Source organism: Xyrauchen texanus, chromosome 38 (assembly GCF_025860055.1).
Source record: "Xyrauchen texanus isolate HMW12.3.18 chromosome 38, RBS_HiC_50CHRs, whole genome shotgun sequence".
In the NCBI taxonomy this organism is placed as follows: Eukaryota; Metazoa; Chordata; class Actinopteri; order Cypriniformes; family Catostomidae; genus Xyrauchen; species Xyrauchen texanus.
The window spans coordinates 17162588-17184165 of NC_068313.1; the positions used below are offsets into that span (position 1 = coordinate 17162588).

The window sequence follows — 21578 nt, forward strand, 5'->3', positions numbered from 1 at the left end:
ATGACTTGAAATGAAGCCTGGGAATGCAGAAAAAGAGTCAAACTTGAGTGTCACATTCAACAATTTGGACAGGTATTACCAATTCTTGTTATCATGCTGTTATACAATATCTCGCTGCAGCATTTGCTACCTTTAAGAATGGTAGAGCTGGCAGCTTGCTGTGAATAATGATATCAAAATTTAATTTAATGTGTGGAATTCAATCGTTAGAAAGAAAACTAGCTGAGAGATGAAAATTATGGTCTAAATGATATCTGGGGCTGCTATAGAATGAGGATTGACATGGAATACAGAAAAATGATGCAAATAGATTGTGCAATTAGATATCATTCTGTCTGCTTTGCTACTGGTACTGCTATGGCAATACAGACAGGGCAGATAATGCACTACAGTGTTCCAATATCTGGAACTTTTCACCTGTAATTTATTCCTTAGTATTTTATTTTTTCTCTCAACTGCTAGCATACAAGTAGCTATATACTACTATTATCTTTAAAAATTACATTGTTCAAACATAGAAGATTTAAATGGAGAAGTCTAGACTTTTGGTCACTCAGCTCTGCAATGAACAGGGCTATTGATAAGGATAGGTTCAGAGCGAGAGAGAGAGAGTGCTCTTCAGTTATTTAAACGCTGTGGTCTTCAGCAGTTCTGAACTTGTTTTTGTATTTATTTTATATTTGTTAAATTTGTTAAACTAAATTTAATTATAGATTAAGGAGTAGTTCTGTTTTTATGCAACCTGCATTTTTTACATGCATGCTAATAAAGCCCCAGAGAGAGAGAGAGAGAGAGAGAGAGAGAGAGAGAGAGAGAGAGAGAGAGAGAGAGAGAGAGAGAGAGAGAGAGAGAGAGAGAGAGAGAAGAGATTTGGAACCTTTAAAAAAATCATAAACATTGCTGTGACAATTCCATTACACATGCTAAAAATCTATGATTTTACAGCAACTAAGGTTGCCTGGAATTTACTGTAAAAAAATGTGGTGACCAAAACCGGCAATTCTAGATATGATTTTCATGTCATATTAAATAATATAGACTTGATTATATATCATTCTGGAACTATTAAAGTCTGCTTTTCACTTTTAAATGAATTTTTAATCATAGTAGTAATTATATGGGAATTTTATGGTAAAAATGATACTTTTTACATCTAAATTTGACCTGTTATTTATTTTTTATTTTTTTACCATATATATTAAAATAATTACACATTATCCGATTAACTTTTTTGTTTATGCTATGATACTTTGATATATACCATGGCTCTGAATGATTATTATATTCTAATATTATGCTATTTACATACTATTCCAAGGTATCTGGAGAACCATGTTAATAAATATGTAGTTACATTGTAATTACACTTACTTTGTAAGAAGCCTTAGGGGTTCCTCTTAATATTACAATGTTCATGTTAGAGTTTAATTAAATTAATAAGCAGGCCTACTAAGTAATTGTAATAAACATCATGAACTTGATATGTAATTATTTTGAGGTATTACACCTAGTGTTTCGTATGGCTAATTTAATTCATTAGTTACATTTAACATGTAACATGGACTCTGTAATATACAGTGCAACCAAATTGTATAAAAGACAAGTAGAACAAAGTTAGTCACGGTCAGCTCCACCAAAGGATGTTAAAAACTAGATGGTTGTGAGTTCATTTGCATTTAGTTAACTTAAGATGACAGACGGGTTAATGCAGTAGAATGCAACGGAAATGACTGCACTCATAAATTGCTTTGTAATACTCATACACAGATGGATGGGTATTTGGTGTAATGTTTGGGTGGACCGCTGTTTTTGCCATATTCTGTGATGCAGTTTTTGCTTGTTGTTTTTCATTGTAATTTTTAAGTTTTTGTGTCAGTGTCTTTGTATTTAAACTTTAAATACTGTATATGTAAATGCACTGAAATATATTGGTGAGGTTCCAATGAAAGACGTTTGAAGTCAACATTTGGGGTTGTTTTGAGACTGCGATCCATCGCTCATGAACACAGGGGGCGCTGAAACCCCATTCAGCATGCACCAACCGTACTTCCCAGTTTATTCATTTAGTTAATACTCTGACAAAAATGAAATCTGTTTTAAAATCTGTTTATAACTTTACTCAGTTCACCTACTAAAAACTATTTGTTATAGTTTGTTATACCAATAGTAACCTATTATTTCACCTGTCAACAATAAGATGATTAAATGCTGTGATAAATGCTTCACACGTGATAATGCAACATTTGAATATAAGTTATGAATGTAAAGAATTCAACTGAATAAAACGGGCACTTTTGTAATGACAGAGGACAGTGTTTGCTTAAGAATTGCATACTTTGTGTGTGTAAGTGCGCGCGCGCGTGCGTGTGTGCGCGTGTATTTACTCCCTCCCTCCTCCGCATCTCAATCCTGTGAGCGTCTCTAGGTGATTTAGCGCTGTTAGACAGAAGCAGGTGTTCAACATGGCGATCTCGGGACTTGGATCTCACTCTATTTCACCCTTTTTCTACATGGTTTTAGCAACATGTCTGCATAAAGGTAAGACAAGCGGAATATGTACGAATGCTTATTTGTAGTACCTATGCGAGTCAGAGCGGTAGGTAAACAACATGAAATAGGCTACTTGCGCGTGTCCCTGATGCTGCGCATATAGTCATTACTCTCGCAGCTCAGTGCGTGTTTAAGTGTGTCTCACATAGTTAATGTTTCTCGCTCTGCATGGAAAACGCTTGATTTGAGGAGTTCTTTGCCACGTATGAATATTAAGAATGTTTCTGCCAATGTAGCTTGAGAAAAGTACTGTCCAGTACTGAAGAGTAACCTAGTGGTGCTGATGTGAGGGAAGAAGTCCGGTTCACACAGGCAGAGGTCAATACGAAATGCTGGTTATTTGAAAATAAATCAAATGCGCTTTAAATTCTGTTATGGGTTTTAAATGAATATAGAATGTTCCGTGTGCTCTTTAGAACAATGCATTTTTCAAAATGCACCCTTTTAGAATGTCTAGAGAAAAAAATCTTTTTTAAGTGACGAACGCACGGATTGCAGAATAAGGGGCAGTTCAGACCGAACACGTTCTAAAAAAAAAGCTAGACTCAGCGCAACGCATGTAACAGAACGCTGTTGCCTTGATACACGCTTTTAAAAGCAGAAGTTACTTTTAACCTGACACGCGCATCTGCACGAGACGCTGAGGAAAACCGCTGGACGGTTAAATACATCCGTCTAGCGCAACGTAAATAGAGTACAGCCGGACATGTGGACGTGTACGGTGTGAACGGCCCTATAACGGTACTCACAATACTTTAAAAGTGGCCGCGGTATTGCGCGCACTTTATATTTATGTAAACATAACAGCTCTCTTCCGTTATCTCTGCTTTCTTTATGAATACACATGATTTACTGATTGGTCTACTATGGCGTTAAGAGATCCTTGATTTGATTGTTTTCCTGCTCATCCGTCATCCGTTACACCGAGCATGTTGGAGATTTGCGCCTTGTGCATTCCATCCATCAACAGGTTTTCTGCAAGTTGTCTTTGTGGATGTTCTGCGAATGAGATCTCAGTATTCTGTCAAACATTCTGAGCTATTTTTATATTCCAGATTTATAGCAATAATTAAACATAGACATCTCCAGTGTCAAATAATGCACCAAACGTAATCAGTACTGATCAAGACCTTTGTAATACTCAACGTTTATGCAACAGTGCAAATCATACATGTGTCCCCTAATAGAAGCACAGTTGCTGGGTGCACATGTTTGGTGACCAGAGAGAGATCTGGGTGATTTATACTGCCATTGCATCCATTTTCTGCATGCATACAATGCTTTTGTCTAAGGAAGGAAGCATAGGTTTCCTTAAAGAGATTTCATACCCGCATTCTTTCCTATAAGTGCTCTTAAATCCTTATTACAACCTAGAATATTATTTGTGAAATGCAAGGTCACATAATGTTTTGGGGTCCATGCACGAAATTGCCTTTCAAATGTCCTGCTGAGATTTTACAGCTATATTATATTATCCTATACATAAATATGCATGCATATACAGTACATATGCATGCACTAACACATACATAAATACTAGACAGCAACTTATCATCATGGATGAACTGCAGTTAACAATATGAGCCTGCCTGTAACTTGGCTTGATAGAGGGAATATATTCTCTTTAAACCAGAAATAATAATTCTGATACGGGACAATTCTCACAGGCAAACAATACTTTCCTAATTAGATGGGATATTTATGTAAATTGCCTCATGTCAAGGGTGATTTTCAGTCTGCATGACTCACAGGTAGAGTTCCCATCAGTATGAGGGAGCTAGAGTTGTAAATATTAGAAACACACTGCAGCTTTTGCATAATTCACAATACCCCATGATGAATGTTATGGAAGATGAATGTTCTGACACTTCCTACAACAATCAGCACTAATTTAAAAACCTAAAAAATAGCTAGAAACCCTCAGAAACATACCCACAAAGAAAAGACTAGCGGAAAAATGGGGCACATGCGCTCAAATGCGGCAGGAATGTCCATTTAAACCATTTGAATGGAGAATTTTCTTCCTGCACACTTGTGTTGTTTATTTGTTTCCTCAAAATTTCCTGAATCCCAACTAACTGTTGATTGGGAATTTATAAAAATGTTGCACCATTGGTGCAGTCTTTTCTAGATAATTTGTTGGAACAATTTTATTTTCTATATAAAGCAACTGAATTTATAGCTCATTAGATTTACATTATCCCTGCTTAATAAGCCTTGTGCTGATTGCTAAATAATGTACAGCACTACATTATGGTCATGCCAGATGGTAAAGTTGCCGAGATGGAAATGTGTGGAAAACTTTCTTTAGAAGTGAGTAGATGATGATGTGTTGTGAGAAAATGATGTTGCCCTGCACAATTATAGTATTTTATTTGCAGTGTCATTAATGCACTTGAATCAGTATCACATCTCACATTAAAGGAGCATTTTCAAGCTAAAGTTCAAAGCAGGCTATAAAGTTACATAATTTTGACAACTCAACAATTCTGCTCCATTTTGTGTTTGTGTATTTCACCAAATAGTCAGATCATATTTTAATATGAGACCGCAATCTGTTATTCATCTCCATTGGGGGTTATTTCATATTACTCATTCACTTATGTAACTTCACAACAGAAACCTCTCTAGTGAGTCAACTCACAAGAACAGGGGAAGCACTACCCCTCCTGTCTTACTTTTCTGATTATACCTCTTTATTACTAAACATCAGAGCTGAAGTACCCTCTTGTTGGTACTAGACCATAAACAAAATGATGCTTCAAGCCGATAGACTATCGCTGCTATAGAACGAGACTATTTTAGCGCTATGCAGCAGCACACAGTCAATTAGTGGTAACAGATTGAAAGAAGCCCCAGTGGAGAGAGACTGCTTCATTCATGACACTGGTGGAGTAATGAGAGTGGAATATGATGAGGGGAGGGGGTTCCTGTCTTCTGTGATAAATAGTTTCATTGTTCTCATTCTTTCTTTCATGGACAAAGCTTGTTGTCTGTCCTAGTTGGCAGGATTGTTTAGGCACTGACCGTGAACAAATCAAATAATGTTATTTTTCAGGGCACAAAGTGCACGGTCTGCTTGGTTTAACAGCCTTTGAAGTACTACAGATAGCTACGTAGCATCAATCGATCGTGCTAAGCTGTTCTTGTCTTCTTGTCATTATGGGAGATATTTAGAATGATGCCACATTTTAAATATTAGTTTTCACTGTTAGGTAACATTACTTTTAAAAGTAACTTGTTTGAATATTGCATTACTCCTTAAAAAAGTAATTTAATTAAGTGGTACATTACTTATGTGTTACTTTTTTCACACAGCCACTTTCTCTTCTGCTATACTATGCTTTCCATACACATAAACAATGGATTGCATACAAGAGACATTACAGGTCATGCTAGCTACTGTACAGCACTCATGTCAAAACAACATAGTAGACAAATCGATATTTAGAAAGTAGATCTTCACGTAATATATATATAAATAATCAATAACTTGAATATGCATGATTTGTTTTTCCATCAACATGGCAGCCAATATGAATAATGAAGAATAACCACTGTCTTACCTAAAGCAGCAAAGTCCAACACTTTAACCTTCATAATATATGTCATAACGTGCTGTGCCCATCGACAATGTTAGAGTCAAAAGTCAGGATAAAATTTGTGGAGAATGCCAGCCTAACATGTTCAAGGAACTTGTCTGATTATAAAATAATATGTTTCATCACAGTGCGTGCTTGTTTGGAGTTGGTCCATGAAGCGTACAGATGGCACAACTTCAAAGGTGCATGTTGACAACTTGAATGCAATCGTTTTTAATGCTACCAAAATGTGATAAAAACGGGTTGTTTGATGAATCAAACTACTTATTTATTATAAAACAAATATGTAGAATATTTTTAAAAACTGAGACATTTTCTTTGTGTACACAATAGAGCTGGAACGTTGCTCGGAGTCACTGATCCAGAGTATTTTCTCATCCCATTCTCCCAGTTACGGGAGCTGTAACACGGAGCAGTTTGGCTGCATAAGTCAGATAATTGAGCGGGTATTTCACCCTGTATATCATGCCATGTCCAGTGGAAGACTAGTCTTATAATCCCTCTGCTTATAAGTGTTTACCGATTTTTGAATGCAGCATGTTTTAACTCATAAATCAATTGCATTTTACTCAACCGAATGTTGACCTCATATTATGCTAAAAAACGAAATGTGCATGCGCGTTAGCGAGTTGATTAACAGGCTCTTTGGCCTGCAAGGCAGGACTTTCTACATCTATTGACTGTTGGGTGCAAGTGCTTTTTGGTTTGGCGTTCCAATTTCTCCCATTCATTTAAATAGAAGAGACTCATCTCTGCTAAATAGTCTCTCTGGCTCACACTCTATAGAACTAAAATGCCAATCATGCACTATGTGTCCTCCCCGAAATTTGCAGACTTTTAATCCTGATTTCTCACAATACAGCGACAGTAGAGGTATACAAAAGCAAGACATTACTTTATTTAAAAACTCAGATATTATGGTCTAAAATAAAAAAAATTTGCATTACTTTACTCGTTATTTGAAAAAGCAATCTGATTACGTAACACGCATTACTTTTATCGCGTTACCCCCAACACTGTTAATGTTTGGTTTTCAATTGCTTTCTACATGTTTTATACAAATATTGTTAAAGGTATACACTAAAATCATAATTCTCAATATTCTTAATAAAACTCAAACTCATTTGACTTTCTTCTACGGAACTTAAATGAAGATATTTTGAAGGATGTATAAGGGGTTTGTAACATAAAGGACAGGCAGCATAAAAGTAATTCATAGGACTCGAGTGGTTCATTCCATGTCTTTTAAAATTATACAATTGCTTTGGGTGAGAAACAGACCAAAAAAGTCTTTATTCACTTTAAATCTTGACATCCGGCTTGACTGGAACACAAAGCAGGCTTCAAGATGGTGATTCTTTGATTCTTTCAAATGTGTGGAAGTGTGTGAATGGGCTTTTCTTGTGAATGTGCAAAATAGGCTGTGAATGTCAAGATTTATAGTGTATAAGAACTTACATTTTTGTCTGTTTCTCATCCAAAGTGATCGTTTTGCTTCAGAAGACATGGATTAGACCACTCGAATCGTATGCATTACTTTTATGCTGCCTTTATGTCCTATTTTGTGCTTGAAAATGTTGGACCCCTTTGACGTACATAGTGTGGAAAAAAACACAATTCATGTGTCATAATATCTTCATTAGTGTTTCTGAAGAAAGAAAGTTTGAGACTGCATGAGGGTGAGTATGAGTAAAAAATGTCAACCTGAAATCAAAATGGACCTTTTTTACTTTCTTAATACATGTTCCTGGTCTTATTGTAAACAATTCATTAATGCACATTATTTCAAAGGAAGAAAATGTAATCTTTTATCTAAATGTAATGAAACGAATGACTTTCCTTTCAGCTGATGTCACCAAGCCCCCTCTTTCACTCAGAAATATCACATTATGGGTTGTGAATGCTGTTTTATGTTTACTTTAAATAATATCTGAGTGCAAATCAATTGTATTCTATCCTTTAAAACCCAGGCATACAGTTTATGACTCATGCCTATACTGAATTGATAGCTATGTTTAGAATCTGTTTACCGACTATGTGCTTGCAATATAATTTGTTTTATTTCATATGTGGGTTATGATGACCTAGTTCATCTCACCATGATTTGAGAGTTGTTGTGAAACATTTTCAGAAACATATGAATGGTGACATGCCCCCAAAGCTCAGTGAGATGTGACCCACTTACAAACAGAGCCATTGATAGAACCTATAAGTTCTCAGCGTGTTCTCCAGAGACCCCTGTGTTTACTCAGTCCTTGTTTTTGTTTTGATCTCCCAAGTGCTTTAGAAATATAACTCCTCCTTTTCCCCTTAACCAAAATTGATTGCAGTCCCAGTGTTTTAAAATATTTAAAGCGGAGAAGTGCGTGCTAGTTAGAAACCACAGTGACATTGTGAATGCAGTCTCGACTGCACATCGCATCATCATCGATCAGTTGAGACGTAGAGTGGGACTCTGGCTGTCTGAGTAAGAGAGAGTGACCAATCAATAGAACATGCAGATGGTGGCTCAGAGGGAGGTTCTATTCAATAGAGCTGCTAAATACTTAAGAATGTCAGGATGCTGGATACTCTCAGTGGTTAATCTCATCACCTCAATCAAAACGAGGTTCTGGGACTGGAACATCTGTCTGCACAGTCTAGCATATAGCTTCTAGCTAAATGAAGAAGTCAGGAAATGGACGGTTCGTCTCACATCCATAGCCCCTGCTGGTAAATGCTATAACTACACAATTATTATGGCAAAAACCACATGATCACACAGGAAATTGGCATGTTGCTTCCGAAAGTTCCTGTACTATGAAATCAACTTCATACTGCCTGTTTACTGACAAGTACCATTTTCTGTAAGGCATTTTAGCATAATTTCATTTGTAGTCACCTTTCCCTTTTAGCGCTACAGGTAGCCTGTTGCCCGAGGAACCTCAGACACATGGGTTCTGGTTACGGCCCTCTGAAATGTTCTGACCACCCCGCGGAACCATGCTTGTCAGATGTTTGGACCGGCCTGCACTGGAAGCACAAGACTCTTTTGGTAGCTTTTTATGCCTGTAAGACTGATTATAGTGTCAGCCAATAGCATTCAAGTGTAGGTTGTGAAGGAGAATATAATTGGTTTCACTAAACTTCACTGAAGTTCGAGTCAGTCAATTGAGTCTGAACGAGATGAGACATCTGAATGTACTGGTAAAACTTACGCTAACAAAATGCATGACTCCGTCATCTCATACATGAACAAGAGGATCTGCTGACTGGCTGAATGAAAGGAGCAGTCATGTCGTTTGTTCAATTCGACAATCTCGTTCAACAGTAAAATGGGCCAGACGAATTAAGAATACAATGAAGTGATAAACAACTTATTACAATGACATACAGACTTTATTGAAACTCGTTATTATTTTTTAGATTATTGTTATCTTTTTTTGTATGGTTTGATAAAAAATCATGCTCAGCAGTTGCACAATATAGATTTGCTTTGTTGAAATTTGTGGGGAAACACTTATGAAACTTAAACTCTGCAGTTCTAAAGACTCTTAGTAGAATTGTTGACATGCACATTTTTATAAATGATCATTAGACTTGTTAAAATCGTTAATAGCTGTGCTAACTATCATGTACAAAGGGTATAAGATGGCAATTTGGCACCACCTACAGGTGCAAAAGAGTAGTTTTCAGAAATGGTCTATGAACTAATCTGAACAAATCTTTATGGTGAACAGATTCAAATGACTCGAATCACTGAGATAAATCAAAATAACCACCACTACTGGATAGACCCATTACAAATTCTTTAAGCCAAAGGATGGATCCACTGATGTCTGATGAAGTAGGCAAAATTTAACATTTCACACAGAAGTTTTTTTTCTCGTTAGCGATATAAAAACAATATAATGAAAGTTCTGTTGAAATGTCTGGAACATTTTTCACCCCTCTTCATGTCTTGCCATGCACATGTCAGTGAACAGAGAAAACATATATGCAATGACTTGTAAGCCTATTCTAAAGCAAGTTCCTAAGAAATGTATACAGGTATTAAAATCATGTTATGTGAATGGATTTTAATTGTGAAATTACTCCATGTAATAAATTCTGAGGAATAATCTCTGTGACAAAAATACTGTAGGCTCGTTCTGGCCCACCTTAAACGTGACTGGCCCTGGCAGCAAACAGTTTGGGGATCCCCGACATAAACAATGATGAGTGCAATTTGGAACTTGCATTTTTACTCTAAAATTACATTTTTACTCCAGTGACGGTTAGGTTTAGGGTTGGGGTTTGGGTTAAGGAGTAGGGTTAATATAATGTGCATTTACGCTGACTGCCACTCTGCGGACATTTCACCTGGAAGCTGGAGCTTACATATGCCTATGCGTTCAACAACACTTTTATCTTTGCCCACTGGGAGGCAATGATTACATTTTAGTAGACTGATTTCAGCAGCACAACTTTCAACATACTATCGCTGAATTCCCAACTGTGGGCCATTCAAAGGAACCGTGTTTCCTGCTGCCATTGATGAGTGTTCAGTCATATAACTTCCTGGAACTGAGCACCCAAGAGGAAAGATGGCATCCTTCATGTTGCATACTAGGTTTAATAGGCCTACTTTTCTACCAAGTGCCTGCTAAATGAGCACAAAAATATCATAGAGCAGGGCTTTTTTAGTTCCATATATCATATAGTTTATCTCCAACCCTGATCAAACACACCTGTACCAGTAATAAAGGTTCTCAGGATGACTTGGAAATAAAAGAGCAACTGAACTCTGAAGGATAGGAACAGAATTGAATAACTATAGATAAGCTATAGATTAAATGCATAGTATTTGATGTAAAAAAATAAATAAAGAGATAGCAAAAGTATTTTCATCCTATACCTTTTAAAAAGTTTTAAACCTAATTATTTTTGTTATCCAAACTATAAACCATTTTTTGGTTAATTGCATACTATTATTCACATTTTGCATTGGTTATTTAACACAACATACCTGCAACCCACCAGTTGAGAACCACTGCTATTGAATAAATTGCTTTGATTTGCAAGTTTATAGAAGCTATTTATATGAATGTTTTTTCAGTACATTGTTAAATGTTAATTAAAATTATCACACCATAATAGCGCATCATCCTTTTGAGGTGTTATCATGCCAGTTATGCTGAGATCACGCATTGTGTTGCTACTGTATATTGACAGATTGAATTTCATTTTGTTGTCGTTATCTGATACGATCTGTATAATATTATAATTTCTGACAAAATTCTGTAGTACTGTTTAATTGTCAACCTGGTACTTGGTTGACAATTAAACTGTAGTACTTCCACTGATTCCAAAGTCACAAACACAGTTTTTACCAACAGGTCTCAACTGTGCATAAAAACAAAGGTTGTAAAAGGTTTAACTCAACTCAGTAGCTTTGTGCTTTCTTTATCCAGTTGAGAAATGCTATCTTGAAATGCTATCTTGATTACTGTTTTACAATAGGACTTTAATTTATCATTTGTCACTGTTGAATCAGGACAAAGCACCTTGAGCAATCGTATTAGTTCTGTAGAATCAGCCATCTATTTATCTCTAGTCCAGTGGGAGAAGTGTGTCCATGTAATGAAGCCTCCTTTGTGGTTGATTGAGGAATGGCACTGTATCAAATGTGTCAGATTGAATCACCATAGGTCCTCAGAATAGCACGATGGAATTTTTTTGACTGTTGTATAGGCGTATGTTAGGCACAATGTGTTATTAATGTCATCTCACTGCATTAAGAGTAGAGCTGAAACCTTTCTCTTACTGGAGCTATTAAAGCTTGCATTTTAGGTGAGAGCCTGTTTTATTCATTTAAACAGATGTTAACATGATGTAGCATGCCTCTGTGAATGTCTCTCTGAACAATACACTTGCGCTTTCACAGGGACAGGTTAATTCAATAGAAGCATTCTGATAATAGGCCCAACATTTCATGGAAATAATATGGTTGTAAAGTTTATATTTTTGAAGTCAGCATGGAAGCTTGTTCGCAACCCATTTTACTTCTGTAGTGTGACTTATTTCCAAATTAAATTGGATTTCATAAGTTGGGCGGGACATGAATTGTTTTGATAAAACTGTGAAAAAAAATTCAAATAAAATAATAACGTGCCATGCATTAAATTTGTGATGGTTTCACGGTGTCAGATTAGGAAGATAAACATCAAGGTAGTCCTATACTGAGCCATCATGCTTTGGCTTGTAACAAATTTTGTCTCTGTTTCTATTCGAATTTCTTAGTAGTTTACTTATCATCTACACAATAGGAATGTTATCTCTCCCCTCTGCTCTTCAGCTGACAATTCTTTCTCATGTGGAGCTTTGAGCACTGCACACAGTAGCTATTTAATTTTGGATTAACAAGGCCATTGATTTGTGTAATACATTTGTGCAATACAAGGCCAGAAATGTGATACAGGAGAGTAGGTTTCCAGCAACATCATGACTTGAGTTAATTTGTTGTTTGGCTTTCTGTAGTAGGTCATTTATTTGTGCAAAACTAAAATTGCAAAGATTATTGACATGATAACCTCAGAGAGTCTGTTTACATTTCAGCCTATATGTCATAGACATGGAGCAAAAACAGTGATAGATGTGGCAGAGTATGACATGCCTGAGAAAAATTAGGTACTGAAGAAGAAGCTAGAAAGAAGTTTGAGTGCTGATCGAGTGCTGATAGAGGCTTTCAGAACTGTGACATCCAACCTGGAAAATGGCTTGCAATTTTTGGAAAAGCTCAGATATGTCCATGAATCCATTTGGTAGAGGGTTGAATGAAATTGCTTGTGAATGTTGAGGTTTTCTTATGTCACACTTACAATAATGCATATTCAGTAAACAGTACATTTAAAGCAAATTGAGTTCTAATTTACTATAATTGCATGGCTATGAAGTAGTTTCAGGTTGATTAAAGGGATTGTTCACACAAAAACTATAGTTCTCTCATCATTTACTCACCGTCATGCCATCCCAGATGTGTATGACTTTCTTTCTTCTGCAAAACACAAATGAAGATTTTTAGAATAATATCTCAGCTATGTTGGTACATTCATTGCAAGTGAATGGTGGACAGAACTTTGAAGCTCAAAATAGCACATAAAGGCAGCATAATAGTAATCCATTTGACTCCAGTGGTTAAATCCATGTCTTCTGAAGCGGAATAGTAGATGTGGTTGAGAAACATAGCAATATTTAAGTCTTTTTTTTCCTATAAATTCTCCTCCCTGCACAGTAGGTGGCGATATGCACGAAGAATGCGAATCACCAAAAAGAAGAACCCTTAGAAGAGAAGGTTGCTCTCAGGAGGGCTGTTTGACAGTGTGCTGAAAAAGGACTGAAGAACATAATCTATGTTGATGAGAAATTGCAAACATGCAAGGTGATTAGCGGGTACAGATGTAACGTGCTGATGTGCAACTGTACCTGCTACATAAGAAACATGGTTGCTCCTTCTAGAGTTGTGTTAGCTTTTATTCAGTCAGAATGTTAAGCAAAACAAATTAATGAATTAAGATCAAATGTAAAGTAGATTTATCAAAAATATGATTATAAATTAATATTTTGGTTTATATTATACAGAAATTATACATATGCAAGAATTAAAATGTTCAAAAACAATCATAGTATGAAAAGAGTATAAAACGTGTCAGTGTATTTCACTTAAGTGAGGCATAATGCCTTATTTAGCACATTACAACTGTTCTGGGGTAGTTTTATAACTGTACCAGGTATGGGACAGTTGTAGCAAATGCACTCCTTGTCTTCAAACACTAATATTAGAAAATAGGAATGTATGCAAGTTTTTGGCATTTATTTTGTTAGTCAGATAAAGGTAACTTATGTGTAAAAAACAAAATTTCAGTGTCGCATAAGAGAACAGACAAAGACAATAGCAAATCTGATAAAAATGTAAATTTCTTTTTTTCACAATTACTATCTATGGAAAGCATGGCAATTTCAGCATGACTTTTCTAAGCAAGATTCCTTATCGCTGGCACAAGGACGTGAAAATACCTCATTAATGTGAGTTAAATTTCAATAATTCAGCAGTATGTGGTCAAATGTTCTTTACATGTGAAACACAGATGCTCTAAGGAGTTTTCTTGCAATTAATTTTAATTGATCAGAATTAGAATTAAACTGAATTCAATTTGCACAGTTACATCATGAACTGTTGACATTGCTCAATTATTTGAAAATATTTGCTGAAGGCATATGGTGTTATGTTTACTGCTGGCTATTAACAGAGATCCAACATGGAAACACCCTAGAGATGATGTCTGAGATTAATAAAATGGCCAAAAACATTAAATAAATACAGAAAAAAGAACATCTTAGGAGAGAGCAGCATGATGCATGCCCTAAGAGCGAGGGACATCATCTATCCATAAGGCATTTCATACATAAAACTAGATTTGTGCATTTTGTGGAGAAAATGTGCGTGGTGCATGCTCATGCAAATATTGCCACCATGATATTAGACTGTTCTGGGTAGATGTTTACAGTAAAAATGCTCTCCCTCAAGTCTCTATGATATTCTGATCTTTAGAGATGGGTTGGTTTCCCCCTTTAATTTAAATCTCTCTCTCTCTCTCTCTCTCTCTCTCTCTCTCTCTCTCTCTCTATATATATATATATATATATATATACAACAGTTAGTTCTGGTCCTCGAATCTGATTGGACAAGAGACGTTCCATGAGTACTGATGGTCTCACACGCTTCACTGTGTGTGTATCACTCCGCTGGTGTTCGTGCCATTATAAACTAAAGTGTAAGAGCAGTGCAGATCTGTTAAGAGCCATCTGTCTCTTTACATGTGAATTAGGCCAGTGTTTATATTCAACAGCACTATGTGATCGCTTGGATTACTACTACACTACTAAAGCTAGGAAATAGCTTTAAATGGCTTTAAACTAACAATTTTAAGGCTCATCACAGCTAAGAGACACAACAGACTGATTGATTACACAAACTCATGGTGCTTACCTCTTACCGGAATTCCACGTTGGAGAGGACAAAATGGCGGAGAACATTGAGGTTTCTATAGTGAAAAACGTTTGCGTACCAGTTAACGTGAAATAGCGAGGAATACATCCGCTTGAACCCTACCCCTAAACCTAACCCTCACAGAACACTTTCTGCTTTTTTACATTTTCAAAAAAACTTAATTTAGTATGATTTATAAACTGTTTTCCTCATGGGGACTGACTGATTGTCCACACAAGGTCAAAAATATCAGGTTTTACTATCCTTTTGGGGATATTTGGTCCCCACAACATAGGGAATACCTGGACACACACATACACACATCCTTTTTTCACCAATAACATGTTAGAAACAGCCTAAGGGGTGATACTAGTAGTTATGAAGTGATGTTTTTGAGAGGCTTGGATGCATCATTTGGTTTGAACCAGCAACGGCAGACTCAGTACTCAGTTTTTCCTAATTTAAAAAAATGTACTTGTTAATTGAACTGTTATACGTGTTGACCACGTATGGGCACATTGTAGCTATAGCTGAAGTCAGAGAGTTTACATACACCTTATACCAAATATATGCCAAATACATATAAACTAAATTTTTCACAATTCCTGATATTTCAGGAAAACACTCCCTTTTTTAGGTCAGTTAGGATAACTACTTTATTTTAAGAATCTGAAATGTCAGAATAATAGTAGAGAGAATTATTTATTTCAGCTTTTATTTCTTTCATCATATTCCCAGATGGTCAGAAGTTTACATAGAATTTGTTTGTATTTGGTAGCATTGCCTTTAAATTGTTGAACTTGGGTCAAACATTTTGATGCTTTAATTCCATAAGTTACTTTAATTTTGGCCCATTCCTCCAGACAGAACTGGTGTAACTGAGTCAGGTTTATAGGCCTCCTTGTTCGCACATGCATTTTCTATCAGATTGAGGTCAGGGCTTTGTGATGGTCACTCCACTGCCTTTACTTTGTTGTCCTTAAGCCATTTTTACGCAACTTTGGAGGTAAGCTTGGGGCCATTGTCCATTTGGAAGACCCATTTGTGACCGAGCTTTAACTTCCTGGCTGATGTCTTTAGATGTTGCTTTAATATATCCACATAATTTTCCTTCCTCATGATGCCATCTATTTTGTGAAGTACACCTCCTACAGCAAAGCACACCCACAAAATGATGCTGCCACCACATGCTTCATGGTTGGGAATGGGAATGTTTGTACAGATGAACATGGTAACTTCAGGCATTTGGAAATTGATCCCAAGAATGAACCAGACTTGTGGAGGTCCAAAGTTTTTTTTTCTCTGAGGTCTTGGCTGTTTTCTTTTGATTTTCCCATGATGTCAAGCAAAAAGACACTAACTTTGAAGGTAGGCCTTAAAATATATCCACAGGTATGCCTCCAATTCAGTACACCTCCTATCAGAAGCTAATTGGCTAATTGTATAAAGGCTTGACATAATTTTCTGGAATTTTCAAAGCTGCTTAAAGGCACAGCTAACTTAGTGTATGTAAACTTCTGTCCCACTGGAATTGTGATATAGTCAATTAAAAGTTAAACAATCCGTCTGTAAACAATTTTTGGAAAAATTACAAAGTCATGCACAAAGTAAAAGTCCTAAACAACTTGCCAAAACTATAGTTTTCTAATATGAAATCTGTGGATTGGTTAAAAAAATGAGTTTTAATGACTTCAACCTAAGTGTATATAAACTTCAGACTTCAACTGTACCTTTTTTGGGTGTTATGTCCACAGAGGGGCACCAAAAGCGAGTTATTTTCAGCTTTGCTGGCTTTTATACAGTGAAGAGGAATGCATCCTTTATGAACTGTACCCCCAAACCCCAAAACTAAACCTAAGCATCACTGGAGTAAAAATATAATGTTAGAGGGGAAAATTCAACCACCGAATCGCACTTATCACCGATTGATAAGAATGTGATTACATCCAAGTTGTAACACTGTATCTGAATCTGGGTCTCCCACGTGTCTGACTCAACGCACTTCCGGTCACACCACATGGCAAGGTAAACAAATTGCAGCTTGATGGTGCTTGTTGGTGAGTTGGCATAATGTGGCAGATCCGAGGGCATATGAACTCTCGGAAACAACATACCAGGTTCCCATGTGATCATGTTGGTAAATAGCACAAAAGTTCTGTTCTTACAGTAGGTTTAATACTTAGTAATGACTGTTATATGTATGAGTAATAATAATAGTGATAAGTACCTAAGCAGTCAGCACAAATTAGCAACTACTAAGTATGTTGCAGTGAGAATTCTGTGAATGATTCATGCCACATAAACTTTACATTGCAACAAGTGTGACGCCGATGCTGAAGAGTACTGACTGGCCTTTTTGAAACAATGGTTAATTCCTCCTGACAGAGAAGAGGTTATCTTAGCTTCAGTAATTGGTTTGCTGCCATGGAAGTTGGATTATTTGTAAAACCTCATTCAGCACCTCACATTTTATCAGTCGTGTGGCACAGAAAAAATAAGTTTTTTTTTTTTTATGCAAGCATCCCAAAAAGGGGTGCCTGCATAAGAGGAACAAGGACATTCAAAGAGTTTTAAATAGAAAATAGAAATTTTGAGTTTTCACTTGACATTAAATGAAAATTCCTTGGTATGTGAGCATGATAATAACTATTATGAACTTGTTTACTTAGAACTGTGTTTATTTATTTTATTTGAGAAGAAATATTATTGGAAAGTTTGCATACTCCATCTAAGACTATTTAAAACAGCATTTGGCCATTGTTTTATAATTATTATATATGCAGATTTTATAACCTCATTTGGCAAGATTAATGAATTCCTTTGTCACACCACAGGACCGCCAGGCACACTTTTTGTTATACATTCCTACAATATAAATGGTGAACTTTAAATGTATTTACTGTATTTGATGAGTGATATACTGTAATCATTTTGTAATTCACTGTGGCATGATGTTTCCTCTAAGAACATCATATGAGATCACAATCCTGACATTTCAGTATCTTTTTTGTAATGTCAACTTGGTGTAAAATAAAATAAAAAATTCAGTCTTGTATTTTTAAACAGCCCCTCATCTTTATGTGTGCTCATCACATCTCGGCAGAAGGACGTTTATCTTTCCATCAAACCAAAAATTGCAAGTGTCTGACCATGAAGTGTTACATAATTAAAGTTCGCCTCACAAGGTCATCCATTAACTGGTAATTAAATAATTTGATGAGATTTGTCGGTCGCCCCAGCTTGAGCATATTTGTTTATTCATGGTAGAACAAGAAGTGATTTGACAGGCATAATTCACCGAGTGATTTTTGAATTGCCTGGTACTTACATCATAAGCCTAGCTCAGGGAGGGGCAGTTGGCTATCTGGATGAATCTTTTAAAGGGACAATTCAACACAAAACATGAAAATCCTGTCTTTATTTACTCAGTCACATGTTGTTCTAAACTCTGTATGATTTCCTTTCTTCTGTGTAACACAAAAGGAGATGTTAGGCAGAATGTGAGCCTCAGTCACAATTCATATTCATTGTATGGACAAAAAGATCCAACGAAAGTAAATGGTGACTGCTTATTCAAATGGTTCTGCCTAATCCATTTTTTGTTACATGGAAAAAGTACATTCATATGGGGCTGGAACAACATGAGGGTGAGTACATTTTGACAGAATTTAAATTTTTGAGTGAACTATCCCTTAAAGACACTGCACTAATTTTTTTCCATTTTATTGTTCCTTTAAAAATGTGAAGGATTTTGTATATATATATATATATATATATATATACAAATTCTTCTGCAGTATAGCTGCTAAAGAAAATGTATGTTGTTTTAAAGGAGTTTTAGATATTTATATTGGAAAACAAAAACAAATCAAACTTTTTGCTATGTATAATGGGGTGCAGGCTACCTCTCTCACCTTTCTGTTAATTTCAGTCCATCTTTAACTCACAAAAAAACTCTCTCTTATTATTAAAGCTGTGTATTGCCAATTTTCTTCATGATCAGAAATGCACAGTGACACATATACTGTATCATGATTCAATAAGTCACAAGCATCACGTTATAATCTAGCTGCATTAAGCATGCATGCTCGAGGGGTGAGCGTCCCCGCGACAGAGTGTCTCAGCCGGGTGCTGTTTCAATCTCTCGGGACATTCACACAACTCATAGAAGAGGTGCTGATTGTGCAGAGAAATGCCAGTTTCGGAGTTTGTAGTTATTTGCGTGATCTGCCTCTGTATTATTTGAACTTTAATAAAGATATAACGCATTAAATATAACTGCATTTAAGATGTAACGCCGAGGTGTTTCCTTTAAAGACGCTCAATGTGCAAGTTCTGCTTCAGCGGAGCGGTAGCTCCAGCTCCACTTATTCTACAACGAGAGTGCTTCTGTTTTTATTTATTTTGTATTTTTCCTATAATTCCCTCATAATTTGCAATCTACATCACCTGAAGCTGTTTGGAAAGTTTATAGTGTGTCTGGATTGAGAGCTGTGTCTTATTCCTCTCCTCAGTCAGACACGAGCTGCAGTGCTGCTCTCACGCACCATCATTAGAATTTAATTTGATCTCATGTTACATTAAATGAGATGAAATGACTATTCAACAACGAACATATTTGTCGACAATTTTATATTGTCAATGTTGTCGATAACATCAACTAATCCTTTCAGCCCTATTGTATATTATGAGCAGCATTACTAAGCACATGCAATAGTTTGCTTTAGGACTGTGTTTCCCAAACTTTTTTTCTGCCACGGCACAGTTTTTACAATTAAACAAATCGCATGGCACATCTCTATCCCACTGTCCCACATAACCATTGTTGATATTTTTTCTTTATCAAGAACTTTACTTGTACTGTTTGTAATTCGCCTATGCAAAAAACGCAAGTCAGGTAGGTATGGTGTATAATGAGATCAAAGTTGGCAAGAGTGCCAGTTCAGTAATGAATAAAACAAAAAATGTGCATCTTATTTTTAGATTTGTTCTTGCAAATTCATTTTTGCAATGCGACAGCAAATAATTTTGTATTTATCTATTTATTTACATGGCTCCAGACTAACATTTAAGAGTGTTAGCACAGTTGTTAAATTCTACAAGCGGTCGCACTAGCACTTGAGTTGGTCGCACCGGTCCAACCGAAAGAAAATTTGTGTTCTTTCACAGTTTCTTTCTTTTATCAGGATCTTGATGATTAAAATACAGTCATCTGAAGACAAACAAAGCCTTTTTCTATAATCACAGAAGGAAAGTTCCATTGTATCCATAGTTTTGACTGTAGCATTTGCAATAAGATCATAGTAACCAAAAGTAAAAGTAAAACCATGAATAGCACTAGTGCGGCACAGTGGTTGGAAAACACTGCTTTAGGACACAGATTTTACATTAGAAACCAAGTGGCAAGTGGTGACCCAACAATGTATCAAAATTGTAAAAAAAAAGTAGTTTCATGCTCTCGGCAGCCAATAATTTATAAAACAAAGTTAAATTTAATGTCTTCTTTTTGGGTAATATTTTCTATTACCTTTCTGACCTGTCCATTTTGACATCTGACAAATTTGGGTAGGTCTTACCAATTGACAGATGAGTTTTAAATTCATATGCCATCATGGTAGATTCTTGACACTTTTGCCTTTTTTGTGTTGTAGGTTTTAATTTTAGATTATTAATTTGAAAGGCTGATGACAGAAATCAATAATGCATCATCAAAACATCAGAAATGGACATGCATTTAATGGCAGATGATTTAGATTACTTAATAACAAATAGTTTAGCTTAGTGTGTGATGACACCGAAGTCACAAAAGGTCATTAAGTCTGTAATAAAAAAGCTGCTGAAATTGTCATCAGTATTGTATAATTTATTCTTTATCAGGTTTCTTTAAATCGGTTTGTACCTAACACATCATCTCTCACATAAAGTTGAATGCACACAATGGACATTTGCCTCATTCTTTATCAGTCTAAATTGGTTAGTTAGTATAGCTATTATTATGATGAATGACATGTTTTGGGTGGTGAACGATTTTTGTGGTGCAAGGTATTCCTTGTTCGGTGATTATGCATAATTATGCATCATGGTTCCAGAGACACAGGGGGACATCAGCTACAGACAAAATGTATGTTTGTTTTTGTCTCCTGCTATTTGTCTTCGACAAGTCAGTAACCTTCCATTATTCATTATCTGTCTTCCCTGACATCGATTCAATCTCTCCTAGTGAAACATCTCTGTCCATTTGATTGCTTCATGTGTTGCTGTTCCATTGCTATCAGAGTTTTACAATGGTCTAATTATGGTGCATTAAGCCATCACACTGACATATCAGCTTGTCGCTGTATGCAAAGCAGTGTAACGGCACCATTCATTGTTTCTTTTAATAGTTGTCCGAAAAGGCTGGTGAGAGGGTTTGTGTGCTT

The 21578-nt window shown here is 36.0% G+C and overlaps 1 protein-coding gene across 3 annotated transcripts in view; it reads left to right on the top strand.

Moving 5' to 3' along the window:
- The first annotated feature begins 2435 nt into the window (after positions 1-2435).
- Positions 2436-21578, top strand: part of LOC127632205 (cell adhesion molecule 1-like) — a 266001-nt gene continuing 246858 nt past the window's right edge. For 2 of the 3 annotated variants that reach the window (XM_052110806.1, XM_052110808.1), the window contains exon 1: positions 2447-2538. In XM_052110806.1, the coding sequence (XP_051966766.1) occupies positions 2463-2538 (76 nt within the window). In that variant the 5' untranslated portion in view covers positions 2447-2462. Of the gene's footprint in view, positions 2539-21578 lie in introns of all 3 variants that reach the window. The other variant, XM_052110807.1, reaches the window with a different exon arrangement.